The sequence below is a fragment of the Leguminivora glycinivorella genome, chromosome 11 (assembly GCF_023078275.1).
Source record: "Leguminivora glycinivorella isolate SPB_JAAS2020 chromosome 11, LegGlyc_1.1, whole genome shotgun sequence".
Taxonomy (NCBI): Eukaryota; Metazoa; Arthropoda; class Insecta; order Lepidoptera; family Tortricidae; genus Leguminivora; species Leguminivora glycinivorella.
Window position 1 is genome coordinate 16578288 of NC_062981.1, and position 20932 is coordinate 16599219.

A 20932-nucleotide genomic window follows, 5' to 3' on the forward strand; every position below is an offset into this window, starting at 1 on the left:
CGGCCGGTTTTTAAATATTATGTTGTTTTAATTGCATGGAGCACAGGAAGGTCCACATCTATGTATTGGTTTTTTGTAAGGAAATACAACTCTACGCTACGCCTACCTGCTTTAGTTGACTGTTGACACACTGAGACAGTGGATGCGCCAGAGTATAAAAGAGTGATTACCATCTCTTGTCAAAGATCTTGTTGAGACGAATCAAACGAACCCAAACACGAAGTGGTTTCAAGACCTGGTCGTGGAATACTCTTGACTACCTTCCAGCTTCATCATCAGATTCTGGGTACCATCTCTTGTCAAAGATCTTGTTGAGACGAATCAAACGAGCCCAAACACAGAAGAGTTTCAAGACCTGGTTGTTGAATACTCTTGACTACCTTCCGGCTTCACCATCAGATCCTGGGTACCATCTCTTGTCAAAGATCTTGTTGAGACGAACCAAACGAGCCCAAACACGGAGTGGTTTCAAGACCTGGTTGATGAATTCTCTTGACTACCTTCCAGCTTCATCATCAGATCCTGGGTACCATCTCTTGTTAAAGATCTTGTTGAGACGAACCAAACGAGCCCAAACACGGAGTGGTTTCAAGACCTGGTTGATGAATTCTCTTGACTACCTTCCAGCTTCATCATCAGATCCTGGGTACCATCACCTCTTGTCAAAGATCTTGTTGAGGCAAATCAAACGAGCCCAAACACGAAATGGTTTCAAGACCTGGTTGATGAGAACTCATGACTACCTTCCGGCTTCATCATCAGATCCTGGGTACCATCACCTCTTGTCAAAGATCTTGTTGAGGCGAATCAAACGAGCCCAAACACGAAATGGTTTCAAGACCTGGTTGATGAGAACTCATGACTACCATCTGACTTCATCATCAGATCCTGAGTACCATCTATTGTCAAAGATTTTGTTGAGACGAGTCAGTAACCTCAAATGATATTCAATAATAAATAATACTTACTAAAAATATTAGTCAAGTTAATTAGTTAGTTACCAAAGTCGTCAACCCAAGGATCAAAGTTTTCGGTCGCAGTATACATGCAACAGTACAGCCAAACACGCACACAAGTGCGGTTTTGGACACGGCGGGTGCCGCACACAATGACAAAATAACTTCGCGATCGTCGAGCCGCGTGCGGAGCGGACTAACATACGTCCTGCCTCTACAAGCTCTGCCGCGGTACTGACATCGCAAGCGCGCGTAACCGGTAATAAGGAGGCATTTTTAAAAAATCGTCAAAAATATTAAATTGCAATTAATAGAAAACTTTTGCATAAAATCTGTTTGAGTAAGCGTTGCAGATTATTTTTATATTAAAATTACTTCAAAAACACGTAAGTTTTCGAAGAAATTGACACTTATTCTGAGGTGATTTCTGAAACAAATTGGATTCATCATATCCTCATTTACTCTATTCTAAAGCCTTATAACAAAGAAGTAGTCTCAGATGATTGTAGTACAGGATATACATAATACAAATTTACCACTTGAAGCATTCAAAACTATCCAAATTTTACAAATTAGACGGACTAAGTCAGCACTTTTCGCGGGTTTTCCTAAACATGCACCAGAAAAAAAATCATAATTAATTAAGTGAGTTAGTTTTTAAAAATCCAGTCTCACAACATGTAAGTTAAGAAGATGTCCTAATCGAATCCTGAACTTAATAAGTCTTTTAGATGACGGAAAGTGTAGCATTTTGCCGACTAAAACTATCAATTTTACATTATTACGACGTTTTCGTTGAATGCCCTCTTAACTGTATAATTATGCAATAAAAACAAGGTGAGACAAAATTGGGGTTTTTGCCGGCCGGCGCCGCGGCGGTGCGGACACGAGTACACCGGACGCGTCTGTGTGCGTTAGAACGCGCACAAATAAAGTGGCTTTCTGCGGGCAGCCGAGCGGCACCGCCCCCGACTGTGCGATGGCAATAAACACAAAAATCACAAATTTGAATTCATGCTTGCCTACCTTATCGTGTTAGTTCTACATTATTAATAAATAATTTTAATTATTGAATGTTGATTAGAACTGACTGTTATCTGGGACATTTTTATTTTTGTCAAAGTTGTACGTCCACCCGACTTTTTTTGAATTTGGAAATTTTTATGTGGTTTCCACTCAGAATCGTGAGCTCTTTCACTCCTAATAGGAGAAAAAAGTCTCCCAAGTTTTTTCCCATTCCGTTATCATTTTTTTCATACATTTTGTAAGGCAGTAACGGAATGGAAGGTTTGAAAAATGTATGCATATCTTAAGACATTTTTTTTACTTCCTATCAGGCAGGATCGAAAGACCTTGAGATTCTGAGTATGAATCGCGTAAAAAACACGCATGTTACAAAAAAAGAGGGGTGAACAACTTTAAAAAAAATGGCTCATCTGGCCAGCAGCCATAAGGCCATAACAGATTTAATAGTAATTATGTGTTGAAATGAAATGAAAATGAAATATTTATTTTTCAAGTAGGCATATTACAATGAACATATGAACGTCAAGTTTCAGTAAATAACTGATTTCGGTGTTTTTCTCAATTTCATGAGCAAAAATTACTCTAGAAAATGAAATAAAACTATGGAAACGGATTAAATCGCGTATAATGAATTTAAAATACTATATTTACTACTATTTGTTTTTATTTCTATACTGTATTTTAAATTCATTATACGCGATTTAATCCGTTTCCATAATTTTATTTAATGAGTAACTATCGCGGTAACCGAAGACAATATTACTCTAGAAAATGTTTTGTCAAATACCTTTACCTTTTATTTTTTATATTAAGTACATGTATTTGTTTACTTAATAATATACATTTCCATATTTATAAATTGAAATAGATATCATACACGTAAGGAAAAACGACACCGACGACGGTTTTTTCCCACATTTCTAATTAACTACGCGCTTGCTTTCGAGTGCTTTAAATTTTAATAAACCAACGCATTCTTTGATTAGGGGCTCGGGCCTCTCAAGGTCAGTGCAAATGTGACGCGTAGAATAGGTACTAGTATAGGTAGGTAGGGGCGCGGGGCGCGGGGCCGCGACTAAATCTTGTTCATTCACATAACCCAACGAAGTAACTTTTCTAAGACGTCACCAGGTCACCACGCGTCCTTTTCTTTAGGGTGCTATAGAAAAGGATACCTATAGTTTTCTTTGTTCTTATTTACTGACAGACTTGTTTGACAGATTATATCAATTTATAGAGCAATAAATTTGATTAGTGAAACTAAATAATTTGTTATTCATGTTACCTACTTAAAACTGGAGTTTTAACATTTGGTTTAACAAGACGTCCTTACGAGGTTATATAAACAACAATGTGCCACAGGACTTATAATAAAACGGCTTAACAAAATAATACCAATAATAATAGGTGCGTGCTATATTTTACTCAGCAGCCGGCGTAGCCGAATGGCAATTGTCGACACCATATGCCGACAGAAATGTAGTCTAGCTCTGTCGCGCAAGTACGCAAGAGCTATAATTAGAGGTAGATAGATACAACGAAACAAATATTATCGTGAGCACGTGTGCATTCGACTACGCACACTGATGAGCGGACCCAGCGCGTACGTACATTGCGCACCACCTGCACGCACACATACAAACCGCGCGGCATACAATCCACTGGTAGGCTATGTCTACAACGCCATCTAGTAATGTCTGACTCTAAACGTGCACATGACGTTGTATGTTTAGTGCGTGAAAGCTAAAACAGATGTCGCAAGATGTTGCAGTTTGATGACTATTTCGACGTAGGATACTGATAAGAGTTTTGTTGGCCACGCGTGGCTACTGGCGCCATCTAGCTCTTTGAGTGTGGATTAAATTTAGTACACAGGTCTAGAATACTTAGGACGGCGCCCATTTTTAGTATGGGGTTAGGTATCTGTACTAGTATTATTTGATCTGTGGTACTAGTATAGGTAGGTAGGGGCGCGGGGCGCGGGGCCGCGACTAAATCTTGTTCATTCACATAACCCAACGAAGTAACTTTTCTAAGACGTCACCAGGTCACCACGCGTCCTTTTCTTTAGGGTGCTATAGAAAAGGATACCTATAGTTTTCTTTGTTCTTATTTACTGACAGACTTGTTTGACAGATTATATCAATTTATAGAGCAATAAATTTGATTAGTGAAACTAAATAATTTGTTATTCATGTTACCTACTTAAAACTGGAGTTTTAACATTTGGTTTAACAAGACGTCCTTACGAGGTTATATAAACAACAATGTGCCACAGGACTTATAATAAAACGGCTTAACAAAATAATACCAATAATAATAGGTGCGTGCTATATTTTACTCAGCAGCCGGCGTAGCCGAATGGCAATTGTCGACACCATATGCCGACAGAAATGTAGTCTAGCTCTGTCGCGCAAGTACGCAAGAGCTATAATTAGAGGTAGATAGATACAACGAAACAAATATTATCGTGAGCACGTGTGCATTCGACTACGCACACTGATGAGCGGACCCAGCGCGTACGTACATTGCGCACCACCTGCACGCACACATACAAACCGCGCGGCATACAATCCACTGGTAGGCTATGTCTACAACGCCATCTAGTAATGTCTGACTCTAAACGTGCACATGACGTTGTATGTTTAGTGCGTGAAAGCTAAAACAGATGTCGCAAGATGTTGCAGTTTGATGACTATTTCGACGTAGGATACTGATAAGAGTTTTGTTGGCCACGCGTGGCTACTGGCGCCATCTAGCTCTTTGAGTGTGGATTAAATTTAGTACACAGGTCTAGAATACTTAGGACGGCGCCCATTTTTAGTATGGGGTTAGGTATCTGTACTAGTATTATTTGATCTGTGCTATTAATAAGAGTTATCACACACCATAGATAAATTAGCGCTCTTCGCTGCCAACTTTCCTACCAAGCAACAATAGTCTCTATATCCGTGTGGTAAAGGCTACAGACGTGTGGGTGTTTTGGTTGACCGCTGTGGCGCGCTGCGGCAGGAAATTGTGACGTCATCGGACCGGACAGGGTACTAGCCAACGTCACAGTCGCTTAAGCTTCGTAAGCGTTGAGCTAATAGCTCTCTCTATAGCTTTTCTGCAGTGGCGTGACAGAGCCAGAATTCGTTTTGATCGCCACGTAGCGTCATCGACTGTCGATGTCGCTTCGGCTAGACCGGACAGTGCAGTGGGAAACCCGTGTAACTATATTAAGTAACAACGCCAAAAGCCTCCGATATACATACGTACATAAACTCACACGTGTATTCCCGAAAGGGGTAGTATAAAACTTTTTAATATTAAATTAATAAGTTATGAGAAACTGACGACCCAAAAAAATTATCATCAAAACCTTTTTTCACGTCCTCAAATCGGAAACGGAAGTGGGGCCTATTCTTCCCTGAGGAGAATGGGGTTTACAAAAAAAATGTACCTACATAATACCTAATTTATGACTACATACATCAGGTGCCTCAGAAATGCCATACCTACTAAAAGCAGTACGTGTCTACATACAATTATTGAAGTTAACTCAGGACTATGAAATGTACATACACATAACGGCAATATTAATACACAGGTACAATATCTAACAAGTAACATTGCCAATATCTAAAGAACCTTTCACACGGCAAACATGAAATAAATTGACACGAGACACGTACAGTATCTAATAACATCACGAGAACAAAGGCCGGGGTTTCCGAGGCGGGACACAGACGACACAGTAATAAGGGCGGCGAAACTCACCTCACGGGAGTAAAGAAAGAGCAGAGTAACAGCTACAAATTAAACTGGCAACCTGCAATTACAAACTAATCAGGTGCCGTAGCCGAATGTCATTTCTGCGACGCGAAACGAAACCGAAACGCCGCGAAAGGTAGTCTGGCTCTGTTGCGCCAATACGCAAGAGCGATAGAGATAGATATCTACGAGCGTTTCGTTTCGTGAGCGTTTGTGCCATTCGGCTACGTACCCAGACGTGCTGTGTCGGCGTCATGAACCCCAATCATCAAACATTATTTATGGTACTCCCACACTGGCTGTTATACATATAACATTTACCTATAACAGCCCAGCGTGGGAGCACCATATTCTAAATGACAAACTTTTTTACAACTAATGGATAAGGCACATCACTGACATCACACACATTAACACTGGCGCAAGACTTGTAGGAAATCCTGTTGCTCTTGCCTTGGGTAAAATAAACGACACTTTTTGAACATTCTTCAGTATGCAAATTTTATAAACAAAGGAGCATTATTTTGCATAAAGCAGGAGTATCAAGACTTCAACCTTCCATATTTAGTTCAATTAAACTCTGCAGACTGTGCGACTATGAATACTATTTATGCAAACTGTATGTATTCATTTACAGTACAATAGACAACAGCTAAATACACATTTCGGAATCATCAAAAGATATTTTTTATTAGATAAAACATTGAAGTTATCACTGTTATATGGTCTCGACTCTGTTACTTTCTTTACTCCCATATTGACTTGCGCGAGTTTTGTTGAAAACAAAAGAAGACATTTTAGCTCGATGCTTTCAGCTCTTACAATGAACACTCTATTGTGATTGAGACCTCTCGGAGACCTAGCATTATCGTAGCGGAAACTAGATACCTAAAGATATTTCTAGATAAAACATAAACTACTAGCTTTTGCCCGCGGCTTCGCTCGCGTTAAATTCGAAAATGCGGAATGCTCCATACAGGGTGGGGCCTGTAACAAAAGCAAAAAATTAAACTGTAGGCTATACTCCTTAAACTAACCAACATTTGTTCAGTGACTTTTAAAAATTATGAAGTCTTTAAATTTTTAATTTTTCATACTAAATAAATATTAGCTTCAATGTAAGTACGCCATTATTGTTGTCATTGACGTTGTCTGTCACACTTTAGACTTAACAGAATTCGCAATACATTACCTCTTAGAAAAAACTTTCAAGGGTAATAAAAATCAAAATACAAGTTATTTTTAAAAGTCGCTGAACAAATGTTGATCAGTATAAGGAGAATAGCCTACAGTTTAATTTTTTGCTTTTGTTACAGGCCCCACTCTGTATAAATTTCTACCCCCCATTTTAGGTAAGTGGGGGGTGTTAGAAATAGACGAAATGTAGCCTATGTCACTCTCCATCCCTTCAACTATCTCCACAAAATCACGTCAGTTCGTCGTTCCGTTTCACCGGGAAAGACGGACAAACAAACAGACACACTTTTCCATTTATAATGTTAGTATGGATAATCACGACCTCAGGCAACACACAACTTTAACCAATGAAATCACCATGTAAGTTGTATTTTAAGATATTCAATCTCACAGGCCGTAACTTTTTTTTTATTTCAACATTCAATGATTCAGCATTTCATTCTTCAGATTCATTTCTCAGTAGATACATAATTTACGCTTAGTCACATTCTAAAAGGTAGAAGATTGTATGATGGTTCCGGTAACTTTGAATAAAAATAAATATTAATTTTCCTACAAAAACTTATTTTATTATGTATACAATTGTGCACTCAGGTTTTTTTTAATATCATGTAGGTAAGCGTACGAATTCGAAAACAAGCATATAAATTAGACCAATAGAAATTCAATATCGCCTTTTACCACAGATCATCAAATTCGTCCCCATCTCACTTCAAAGTCAAACTGGCGGACTGCCGGTGCTCCAAACAAACTTCCATTTAAATATTCCTCGCTGCTGTAACATGCAATACCTACCCCTGAGCACAAAGTGCAAGAACAAAAGAATAAAAGCTTTGTAAAGAAGAATATTAAAAGAGTTCACTTGGAGACAGCGCATCATTCTGTACCCATTATTTAAAAACGGACTTTACTTCCTTGATTCTGAGGTTTCTTTGTGAGATACGATGGTATCTTATCTGGGATAGGTAAGGAGTTGATTTTCCGCACTAGGGCCGCAAGTTCTTAGCTGCAGGTTCTCGAGATTATTCTTGCTATCTTTGCTCGGACAAGCTGAACGTTAGCGAGAATTAGATTCAACGATGTATTAGGGTTCCGTAGTCAACTAGGAACCCTTATAGTTTCGCCATGTCTGTCTGTCCGTCCGTCCGTCCGTCCGTCCGTCCGTCCGTCCGTCCGTCCGTCCGTCCGTCCGTCCGTCCGTCCGTCCGTCCGTCCGCGGATAATCTCAGTAACCGTTTGCACTAGAAAGCTGAAATTTGGTACCAATATGTATATTAATCACGCCAACAAAGTGCGAAAATAAAAAATGGAAAAAAATGTTTTTTTAGGGTACCCCCCCTACATGTAAAGTGGGGGCTGATATTTTTTTTCATTCCAACCCCAACGTGTGATATATTGTTGGATAGGTATTTAAAAATGAGTAAGGGTTTACTAAGATCGTTTTTTGAAAATATTAATATTTTCGATTATTTACTTCGCGCCTCGTCCTCGAGATTAGTAACTGGAGATATATATATACATGTAGTTACGCCGGTAGGTGCTACCACTCTGCACTTAGTTTGGAGTTATTTTTAAATTTTTATTTTTTAAAAGTGGGTATGCCGAGATCTTACCTCCCGGCCGCCATCGCTCTGTCGGTTCATACGCTTTCTAGTGCTCGACCACTCAAGTCACTTCTCAAAGAAATTAACCAAGTTTTTTCTTTCGTGGATCTCGCATTAAATAAAAATGCCTAAACGTAAACGTATTAAGAAATACGAGGATGACATTGATCATCTAATGCATAAAGTTCGAAAATTAAAACGTAAATTACAACGTAATAGTGACAGTGCTTCGTCACACAGTGGTTCCGATGATGAATTTGTACCGCCAGAAACCGGTAAGTCCTTTTAATTTTCACTTATAAAATTTTAACGAAGGTTTTCAAACCTAGGGACATAATTCTTATAATGTGCACTCAGATTTAACCATTGGGGATAAATCAAAGCACAAATATTATATCGGTTGGCGTTCAGTTCACTGAGAACGGATACCCAACTGTAATGTACGATTTTCTATTATCATTAAAAGTTACATAGTTACAAGTTTATACTTGTATATACATCAATGCTTTCCGATTAGTCGTTGGGGCTAAATCGACGCATGGTATGACGGTTGGCGTACAATTCGTTGGGAATTGTTACCTAACTTTAGAAGAGATAACGTGCGTTATCTGGTTCAGTTCACCATTAAAATATGACAAGTCATTAGTTACATTTTACGAATAAAATTTAAAGTTAAAAATGTTTTGCTATTAAGTAATTTTTATTCTTAATTTATAATAATAGTTTTACATTTATATTCGGGTATATGGATAATTACATAGCAAACTTGAGTATTGCGTTTTGTTCTCAGTATCACCGGTTTTACAACCAGATGATTGGTTTCCGGAATACCCGGATTATGAACTGAACTACGATCCATACAGCCAAAATGACCATGCCATTGGCGCTGATTACCAGAGAGACCCTATCGAGGCTGATAATTTTCCTATAGAGGAATACCAGATTTCTGCTGAAAATTTGATAAAGCCTAATAAGGCTCAGCAAGGCGCTACACGGGCCGACACGGTGGCCGTTTCAAATACAAGCGATAATCCTGCGCCCGGCACGAGCTCCGGCGCCGCGGCCCCGGCCCCGGCCGGCGCGAGCGCCGCCGCGAGCGCCACCGCCACACCAGGCACTAGCGCGTCCGCTGCTGACCGTACCGACGATAATAAAGTCGAGGACACAATTGATTTGGACGAGGATGTACTACAAATCCTGGGAGATGACCCCTCGTCGGCCTCAACATATGGCAAAGAAGTGCGTGCAGAAATAGCTACCCGTTTTACATATGTAGCCATAGAAGGTATACCTAAAGATATCCGTGAAGAACTCCTTAGTAAATACCTTATCCCCGCTAATTGCGCGAAAATAGGCGCGCCCAAGCTAAACCCTGAGATCAAGGCCGCCATTTCAGAGAACTTTGCTAAACGTGATAAGGGCATCGAGTCCAAGCAAAAAGAAATGGCTTGCGCAATATCTTGCCTTAGCGAGATAATTACATCACAATTAAATTCAAAGGAGAAAAATAACGACCTGTTACAAAAACTTATAGACCTCGGTCGTATTTTGTGCGACTTACAATACTCAGATAGCATAACTAGACGCAACTTCATACTTTTCTCATTGAAAAAAGATCTCAAGGACCATCTGGCGAATACCAAGATAGATTCATGCCTATTCGGAGAGAACTTGACCGAGACGCTTAAATCAGCGAAAGCCACGATTAAATCCGGCGGAGAGATGAAAGCTCCCGTTCCAAAACAACCCGTAGCGCAATACAGGCGGGTAAGATCCAGTGTGTCGCGGCCTTTAAACAGTTTAAACCGCCGAGGCCCAGCGCCGCGCAGGCCGCCGCCGCCGCCGGGCCCGCCGCCGCCGCCGCCTCGCGGCCGCGCGCCTGCTCCCCGCGCGCCGCCCCCGCCGCCCCCGGCGCCGCCCGCGCGCTACTACAGGCCGTCGTACGCGCACCAGCCCCCGCCGCCGCCGCCGCGCCACTACTACTAGATACAGTTAAGTACGCTGGCCGTTTATCACTATTTGAGAAACATTGGGCGTTAATTACTAATGATCGCACCATACTTTCATGGATAGCTGGCTATAAAATCAATTTTAAAAGTAGTGTTGTTCAACTTTTTTTTCCTTCAGTGCCAGAATATTCTGAAGTAGAAAAATCACATTTTGCAGATGCCATTGATAATTTTTTACAAATAGGTGCTGTATCAGAGTGTAGTCCTTGCGAGGGCCAATTTGTGTCCAGTATTTTTCTTGTGCCGAAGCCGAACGATAAAATGCGTTTTTATACTTAATCTTAAAAAATTAAATGAATTTATCAACACAGACCATTTTAAACTCGAAGATTTGCGAACAGCCGTTAAACTTCTAACTCGATAGTCCAGATTGTTATATGGCTACACTGGATTTAAACGATGCTTATTTTTTAATCAAAATTCATGAAGAATCAAGAAAATACCTACGTTTTATCTATGAGGATAAAATGTACGAATTGTTGCCTCAATGTTGCGCCGTACATATTCACCAAAATCACAAAACCCATTGTAAAACTATTACGCTCCGCAGGCTTCCTCTCTACCCTGTATCTAGAAGATGATTGGTTACTTTTTGGTCAAACTTACGAAAAATGTCTAGAGAACATTGAATTAACTGAAACAAATATTGATATCATTAGGCTTTATTGTCAATCAAGAGAAAAGTATGCTCACTCCTATGACGTCGTGTAAATTCTTGGGAATGATAATCGATTCGCGTCGTTTACAACTTAACTTACCTTCTGAAAAACGAGCACGCATAAAGACCGAGTTAGAACTGTTTTTAAAAATTAAGCGTTGCAAGATTAGACAACTATAGCAAAACTTACTGGCCTACTAGTCTCAGCGTGCCCGGCGATCGAATACGGATGGCTCTATACGAAGGAACTAGAACGCTGCAAGTTCCTTAACTTACAGGGCCAAGATAAATTATAATCGTACAATGGATATACCCGAGTCCATCCTACCTAATTCACATAGTTGCATTCGCACTGATGATTATCGAATTCAAATATTTTCTGACGCCTCAACTACGGGGTGGGGGGCAGCCTGTGGGGGTGATACGGCAAGTGGCCAATGGGCTAATACTGAGCGGGAAAACCATATTAACTACTTAGAGCTGCTTGCCGCGTTTATTGCTTTAAGGATTTACGCATGTAACTTGTACAATTGCCAGATAATCTTACGGCTAGATAACACGACTGCGATAGCGTACATAAATCGAATGGGTGGTATACAATACCCCCATCTTACTCAGATTACGAGAGAGTTCTGGCAATGGTGCGAACAAAGAAAACTGTTCGTATTTGCATCGTATATAAGATCCCGCGATAATACTATAGCTGATTACGAATCAAGAAGATCACATCCCGATATTGAATGGGAATTAGCCGATTGGGCTTTTAAGGAGATCGTGTGCCAATTTGGTTTACCGTCCATAGATTTGTTCGCAAGCCGTATAAATAAAAAATGCGCAATGTACATTTCCTGGCACAAAGATCCTGATGCATACGCGGTAGACTCCTTTACTGTAACCTGGACAAGCATGTTCTTTTACGCTTTTCCACCTTTTTCGGTTGTACTTAAAGCCCTTCGAAAGATTATTTCAGATAAAGCTACAGGCATCATGATTGTACCTTTGTGGCCAACACAACCATGGTACCCTGTTTTTCAAAGTCTCCTAGTTAGCAATGTCATTACCTTTCAGCCTAGTTAGCAAGGCCTTAATTTCTCATTCCTTTCCCAACGAATACACAACTCGATTACCCTGGTTGCAGGGATATTGTGCGGGTCGCGCTGTCCAAAAGAAGCTTACCGCCGTCCTCATTAGATATAATGTTAGCATCTCTATCACCAAACACGATTAAACAATATGATGTTTGCCTTAAAAAATGGTGGATTTTTTGTAAAAGTAACTCGGTCGACTTGTATGACGCATCTGTTCCGACAATAATATATTTTTTGACTGATATGTTTCATGAAGGTAGCCAATTTGGTACATTAAACTCCTATAGATCGGCCTTATCTTTAGTCTTAGGTCCCACAATATCAAAGGATGACAGGCTTCACAGATTCTTTAAAGGCGTTTTTCGTCTTCGACCCCCAACACCTAAATACAATACAACATGGAATACGAATCTTGTACTAAATAAACTGGGTGATTGGTTTCCTAACGATACATTAAATTTCGAAGAGCTTACCAACAAAACGGTTACATTGTTGGCTCTCACTACGGCTCATAGAGTCCAAACAATATCAAAAATTAATATAAATAATATAGAAACAACCCCTGATTGTATATGTATTAAAATTCCAGACATCTTAAAGACGTCAAGACTTGGCTGCAAACAGCCCATTATATATCTGCCCTTTTTCCGAGAAAACCCCTCTATATGTCCAGCGTCAGCGCTTTCTTGCTATTTAAATACAACAAAGACCTTACGAGTATCTGACAGCCTGTTCATCGCGACTAAAAAGCCACATAAACCAGTAGGCTCGCAGACGCTTAGCAGGTGGATCAAGCGCACGCTTGGCTTGTGCGGGGTGGACACGGCGGCGTTCAGCGCGCACAGCACGCGGCACGCCGCCGCGTCGCACGCGCGCGCGGCGTCAGCGTCGACGCCATCCGCAACACCGCGGGGTGGAGCGGACAGTCCAATACTTTTGCAAAAATTTTATCAAAGGCCAATTTTAAGCAACGAGGACTGTTTTTCTCTGGCGTTATCGGTCTTGAACAAATAAATAATTAAAATTATATCAAGCTCATCCTCAGTTGATTAATATAAATCTGCTAAGCCTCTTGAAATAATAATGTTGTTTAGCATTTATCATATATTATATAGATTTAATTATGTATTTACAAAAAATGTAATTCATAGAGGATGGAAAATATGTTTAAATAAACAAACAAACTTGTAATTACTCTTACAATATACCTTAATATACCTTAAGTGGACATTTATTTCAATGCATAAATTGTACCAATTAATATAATGACTAATTGTGTCTGCAGTTTACACTGTGTGTGATTTATCTCAAATTTATGTAATAAATATTAAAGTATGCTATTTGAAGTGTTTAAGATTAATATCCTGCCAAGATTACCTGCATAGCTTATAGTATGCCACAAGTGTCTACAAATCTATAGTTTTTACTTTTGGGTATGGCATAAATACAATGATATTTTATCAGGGCTTACTTACAATAGAGATTCACTCTCTAACATATAATAATATGGGCATTGATTGATGATCTTGAAGGAAATGTTACTCTCAAAGTCTACATGTATATATATATCTCCAGTTACTAATCTCGAGGACGAGGCGCGAAGTATAATTAATGATTAAACGAACTTACCTGAAGTGAAGTTCTATCATAATTATACGAAGCGCCTCGTCCGAAGAGATTAGTAACCTATCACCCTCCCACCCATCGCTTCGCTCATCCCCTTACTGTCCCAGACAAAACACATCAATCAATGGACTAATACTAAAATATAAAAATAAATAATCTCTCAACTTATGAACCGACAGAGCGATGGCGGCCGGGAGGTAAGATCTCGGCATACCCACTTTTAAAAAATAAAAATTTAAAAATAACTCCAAACTAAGTGCAGAGTGGTAGCACCTACCGGCGTAACTACATGTATATATATATCTCCAGTTACTAATCTCTTCGGACGAGGCGCTTCGTATAATTATGATAGAACTTCACTTCAGGTAAGTTCGTTTAATCATTAATTAGCTTTTTTAAACTGACACCTTTGATTCGACGGTTGATATTGAAAATAGTTCTCATCATGATTATACCAGTACATTACAATGTAAAACATTTGGTTTAATACAATTTTAATTAAAGCTCTTCATACTGCTCACAGAATACAAAGGCAATAATAGAGTTAACATATAACTTAGGGATACTCGTTGATAGTGAAAATAGTTGGCACTGTTGGCAGCAACCTGAACCATTAACGTATAGTTTACAGTTTTAATTAAACCTCTTCACACAGCTCACACAAGACAGCTCATACGAATATAGCTACAGAGAACCGCATGCAATCACCTGTATCAGAATCCCGGGAGACTGCCATATATTGCACTACCTAGACTTTAATTAAATATAAACTGCCAGTCTGGAGCAGGTAGTAACATTCCTGTTATAACATCACTTACTGTCTAGGAAATTTTCAATGCCGTGCCGGGCGCGAGAGTAGTTAGAAGCTTATTTAAGCTTTTATTGCACAAATAAAACAATAACTCAATACCACAGATGTCATATATACCATAGATCAAGCAAACGTATCTACTTAGCGTGTCAAATGAACTCAGTGAAATCCACTGAGTTGTCCGTCTTTAATCGCAGCTTGCAGCTTTCGGGCGTCAATTATTGTAAGTTGAAGTCAATCAAAACATAAAAAATGCCTCGTTACGTGATATTCAATTGCAACAACACAAAAATTATGAACAATCAAGAGCCTGAGACATATTTAAAATTACAGGCAAGAAACAACTTCAGTACAAAATTTAGTACACGCTCGGTCCCTATACAAATAGATGAACTTGTTTCTTCTATCTAAATAAAGTTCTGTGCTCAATACTCTAGCCTGTCTGTCTCTTTTTAACCGCCGCCCCTAATCTCAAGGAATGTGGTTCTCAATTCGTCTGTATTTTTTTTTTAATTATTTTTTTATGTTTGTTCCACAATATCTCCGTCGTTACTAGACCGATTTTGAAAAAAAAAATTTTGATTTAATGTATATACATACAGATTGGTCCCATTTTTATCAGATCCCAGTTTTGGTGATGGAGTCCTGGAGAAATCGAAGGAACTCCTCAAATCTGAAAACGGCGGTTTTTTTACTTATTGTCATTCTATATTAAGTTATCAGTAGACCATGCTAAAATGTATGCTTAAGCATAATTTAATTAGTTAAGTAGATACATTTCCTTACCTCTCATAAAATGAATCTTTATATGTAAAACAATGCGTGAAGTAGCAAAGAGAGAGAATGAAAACAATTCTAAAACGATTTCTAATTGAACATATCGAGGGTTTACTGGTGAAACCCGATAAGTGGAACGAACCGTTTTTGAAATTCGAACTATGTGTAATTTCCACGACGTTGTTATTTCAAGGACAAATTATCTCGATTTATCGGGTTTCACAAGTAAACCCTCGATATACCGTTGGTAATGACTTTTCTTTTGACTCAGCTCGCTCTAATACATGATTTTCTAATCCCTCCAAGCAAGGTTGAGAAGATCACAAGGAGGAAATCACAATTCAACCATAGAAAAACCAACGACATATCCATCATGAAGATTCAACATATACAGAGGGAGCTCTCCCAAAGGAAAACAGGATGGTAATAAACATAAATTGTTACATTCCAATCGCCCGTTGCTTTTAATTTTCCGCGTTTTCAATTTCGATTGTCGGTGAGTAAGGTATTGGGATTTGTATCACTGAATTACTCTTATGATTGGGTATTGATTGATTTTATGGCACCGCAATGACGATGTTGTATTGAGATTTAATATTTTGTGCAATGGTTTCAGTAAATAATTATATGGAAGTTACTTTTGGCTAAAAAGCAAACCGCCTCTAACTATTAAGTTAAGGCCAACGAGCCTCTAGTAGCCTCGACGAAAACCACGAAATTGCCGAAATAGCGTTAAGCCTAAGCCTGTTATCCAACGTTTCGATCGACGCGTAACTACAAAAAATCGGGACAATCACCTTGTCTTTATCACACTTCATGTTTGGAATCATGGAGCAAAAGAGATGGAATTTCGTTAATCGAGAGAAGAGTAAAAGTTTAGTTGCGAACTCCTATTTGATAGTTCTTTAGAAGTTTGTTTTTATTTGACCTCTGAAAAAGGTTGCGATGTATGTGTTTACATCTAGCGCATGTAGGAGATTTTCGATTAATTCAACCAGAATTTAGTTAAAGTTGGAATTTTGATTCTGGAACTAATTGGGACTTACTTACATACGTACTTACCTAAATGTTCCATGCATAGGTACATGTCACCCATCTAAATTACACGAAGGAGTACTAATAATTAATTATACATCTATATGTATGGCACATGCCAATCGTAACTGTTTTCGTATAATATTTCATATCGGTGTACGATGGAAATGGCCTGTTAGTCCGAATTGCCAATGAACGGCAATAGGCGGTCGACAACATGTCATGTCGATGGTATCGCCCGGGTACCAGCGCGCTCCGGCACCGACTTGAGAGGCTAAATATAGGTCTTTGACTCTTTGCTATGCAAGTTAGGAAACTTGACCCGGCACTTGTGGTTACATTTTGCGTGGACATTGATGATAAACCAATAGAAGATTCTGTTTTTACGATGAAACTATTGAAATGTAAACTTGACGTAGCGATTGAAACTTAATTAGAGCCTTTCAGATCATACGAATGAAAGAATGAATCTGTGTCTTTAGCTTGTTTCCCCTGTAGATTCGTTCTTGTAAATGGACAACCAAAAGGCTTGAAGGTATGCGGATGAGGAGTATGATTGAACAGAATTGAGAAGAAGAATGTACACGTGCAGTTATTATCGAAAAATCTAAAGGTCAAATAAATACGAAAATGGCTTTTCCCACATAAAGAGGTCCTTACTTCCAATGCAACAAAGACGTTACTATTTGAAATTCTCACTCCAATTCTTCTTTATTGCAGATGAAGCAAAACTTTTAGGCATACATAGAACGCCACAAATAAAATATAACACCGCATCAAATAACATTGACAGACCTCAACATTACATTTCCAGAAGAATTGCGTTCGAGCAAATCCAATCACCCGCGGCTCAGCGACAAAGGAAGCGAAAACTTGCTCCACATTAGGGGAGAGTGGGGCAATTACGACCACCTTACTGTGATCTAGTTAGTGGGGTGAAACTAACTTGCAACAGCAAATTTGGGTATCATAAATGAAATTCGGTACGTAAGTTTGTAACAAAACTTAGAGATGGCTTTTAACGAAACAAGCTACAAGTACCTAGTAGCGGATCTGAGTGTAGTTTTTTGGTAATGGAACTAGAATGCAGTGACAACATCATGTCTACTAAACGCTTACTTTAAGTTAATTAGAAACTGAAAGCCAAGGGAAACTAGCACGATTTCGACAAGTTATCCAGGCTGTATTTATTTTTAGTTCATTATTTGTAATGTCTTCCAGAGAAGGATCAAGCTTTATCACTAATTAACTGAACTCAGTATAGGTATTTCAATTCAATTATCTCATCATATTTTACCTGCTGGTCGTGATTTCATATGTTTCCCATATCGTCAGTTGCGGAGCAAATTACTTTCCATTGCCAGCTTTATATTTTCTTTATTTCGTAGTATTACCACAGATTAATAATAGGTTACTAACGTCAGTATAAGCAAGTTTGTTAAATCGATTGTTTATATTTACCCTCCGGTCGTGATTACCCGTCTCTCCCCTATCGTCGCGCAACCAATTACTTCCCGGCCGATCCATCAACTCATTGCCTGCTCATTAGATGTATTTCGGTCCAAATTGCCGTACTCATATTGGCAAGTTTGTTAGAAGCTAATTTTCCACGATAATCGAACGAGCGTCGTTGAAGGCTTCGAGTTGAAGGTTATGTGGGCTACCGATAGATTATTTTTAAGATATTATTCTGTATTATAATATAATGTAGAAAGCCTTAATATGGAATAACACCATACTTTTCCTAACAATTTCCAAATAGATTGTAAAGGTAATTAAAGCAAGAAAATTACACATACAAAATTAACAATCATCTTCGCTTCTGATATTCGATACAACTCAATTTAATTATCCATTGTAATTACATTTAAGGCCTCCTGTTTACATTACAATAATAATTAATTTTTGTTTCAGGTCGCGCCGCTGTGTAAATACTGGTCTAAGCAATAATAGAAACCCCGTAGTCGTAGACTAAGTAAAAATCTTCCATAAGTGTAAACTGTGTTGTGTAAAATGTGTGAACAGTGTGAAGCGCGTGTGTAAGATGGTGGCAAAATGGCCGCGCGGTCGAGTCTGATGCGACCGTTTGTGGTGCTGGCCCTGCCCGGAATGTATTTGCTGTACAAGTACAACCAGTACCGTCAGCAGCAGATGGAGACCGCGCGGCGCCGCGTCACCGAGCGCGAGCTTATGCACCTTAACACCAAAATCGTGAGTAATCTCTTCTTCGTGTTGAAACCTCTTTCAGAGATCAAGAATCGTACGTATTATTCTACCATACCAACCAACCAGGTTAACCGTCGCTCTGTTTGCATTGTGAAATATGCATTAGGTACCTCGAGTATTTGGGGAGTCATATTTTTATGGCAGGACGAGGAATCTAAGTAAGTAGTTTTAGAATTCTTTATGTAGGACGTTTTTCAATCTGCAGTTTACTTAATACAACCTTATTGAGGGAAACGAGCAGGTGTCTTGCCACTGATTGAGCAATGAGCAAGCAAAAGCAATTTGATTATTAGACTCGTTGAACTAAGTTTCCCACTATTTAAACCCAGATAGCCAAGACACAAGTACGATACCTACTAGGTACTTGCTAAGTGCGCTCGACCATACATCTAATTACCGCTCTCAAGAATTTGAACACTACTCCACCATCTAAAAACTATATACCGAAAAATATACCGTCTCAATTCTAAAAGTGAAGAAATCAAAAGACTATTCAAATTCCAAACTACAGTTCGACTTTTCAGTCCGGAAGAGCTTTATCTCGCTCGAGCGATCTTATCGGCGGATGGCTGCCATTCATGAGCTCGAGTGCTCGTAGCCCGATTGTTCAACCACGAGTGCTGTTGTTTCTTCGACTTTTATGTAATCCCTACTACCTACTTTGGAATTTCTTGAAAAATTTAAAGTCTTGGTTACCTGCAACTTTTTTATTTTTACACCGCGCGGAAGCTGGACATTAGTCTAGTTTTTCCTGCGACTTCGAAGGTCTGATCTCCTTCTTTCTTTTTATTTGCCCAGACTTTTCCCATATCATTTGGGGTCGGCTCTACTCGTCATTCTTCGCCAGGCGTTCTGGCCAGGCTATTCTGAGTCGAAGGTCTGATGGCAGTCGCTTTCGAAGAACTAGTGTCTACGCCGAACCCCCAGACGCAGACCCCAGGCTCCCGTGCGCCGTAGCTTAATACCGCCGGGATAACGCAAGGAAGAAGAATTCTCCAGGTAAATTGTTGACCACAAACGCTGTAAAACGTTCAAAACGTCGGAATGCGTTATAAATGTACTATACGCGATACAATCAGTTTCTATAGGTTTATTTCATAAATGCTTGCTTACAGTATGCGCTTCTGAACCCAATTCGCAGCATTTACCGTAATTGCATGGAACGGAGCGGATGCACTCGGGTTACCAATTACAATAATGGGTGCACTATCCTGTGGTAACCGGGACCGTTCATCTGTCATCCAACAGATTAGTGGGATAGGAACAGTGCTGGATATTTATTGCACCCAATAATAAGTTTCATGGTGGATGAGTTCCAAGAGGTAAAATTACGTTTATTAAATTTCTGCGAATTGTTGCAAGATTGACGTACACATTTATAAATGGGAATCCAATAAAAGACTCCGAGGTAAAGTGATGTATTCATTAACCCCTACTAGGTGGGTTTCCTTTTCTTAGAGATTTTTCGCCACATATGAGTTACCACATGTATTGAGGTACCTACGCTCTGTAAGCTCCTAGCTCCCGCTGGCAGAAGGACTTTGCTTTTGCCAGCAAAACTTTACTTTTGAAGTAGGAGGTTCGAACATTACCCAGGTACTCTAAATACCCATACAGTAATACGATAAAATTCTTTGTTTTAATTAAATTTTACTCTAAGTATAAAAATTTTGTTTTTGTTTGGTAAAAAAAATTAAATAAAATTAAATAATAAGTATATATATATACTCATAGAAACCCCAAACACCATATTTCGAGCAACATATGTGAATATGACGAACACATTTGCAGCCGGTACATGGTCATCAATCTTGCTGGCACATTCTGCGAGTAATGGAAATAGGCAAGGTCAGATGGGAGGCTAAACGGTCTAGCCTAGAGTGTTTAGATACATATAAAAATAAATTAGTTTTACATACATATATATAGTGATATCTAGGAGTAGGTATGTTTTTTTAAGTACTTTCTCGCTGTAAGCTGTAAGACTATCCATAAATATTCTGCCAAAAGCTTTCCTTACCTTACCTCACATTTCTCTATGAAGTCTAAGACGACATGATATCATTGCATTCAATTCCTGCTGAAACTTGAATGTCCCCAATGTAAATGCATTATGCAAAAATGGCATAAACGGAGATATTGCTGTACCTACTTTATGATTGT

At 39.1% G+C, this 20932-nt stretch overlaps 1 protein-coding gene across 1 annotated transcript in view; it reads left to right on the forward strand.

Annotated features, from left to right (window-relative positions):
- The window catches only part of LOC125231386 (zinc finger CCCH domain-containing protein 13), a 177401-nt gene that overhangs the window by 72318 nt on the left and 84151 nt on the right, over positions 1 to 20932 (forward strand). Inside the window, exon 2 of the mRNA XM_048136830.1 lies at positions 18458 to 18754. Within this exon, the coding sequence (XP_047992787.1) occupies positions 18599 to 18754 (156 nt within the window). The 5' untranslated portion in view covers positions 18458 to 18598. The remainder of the gene's footprint in view (positions 1 to 18457; positions 18755 to 20932) is intronic.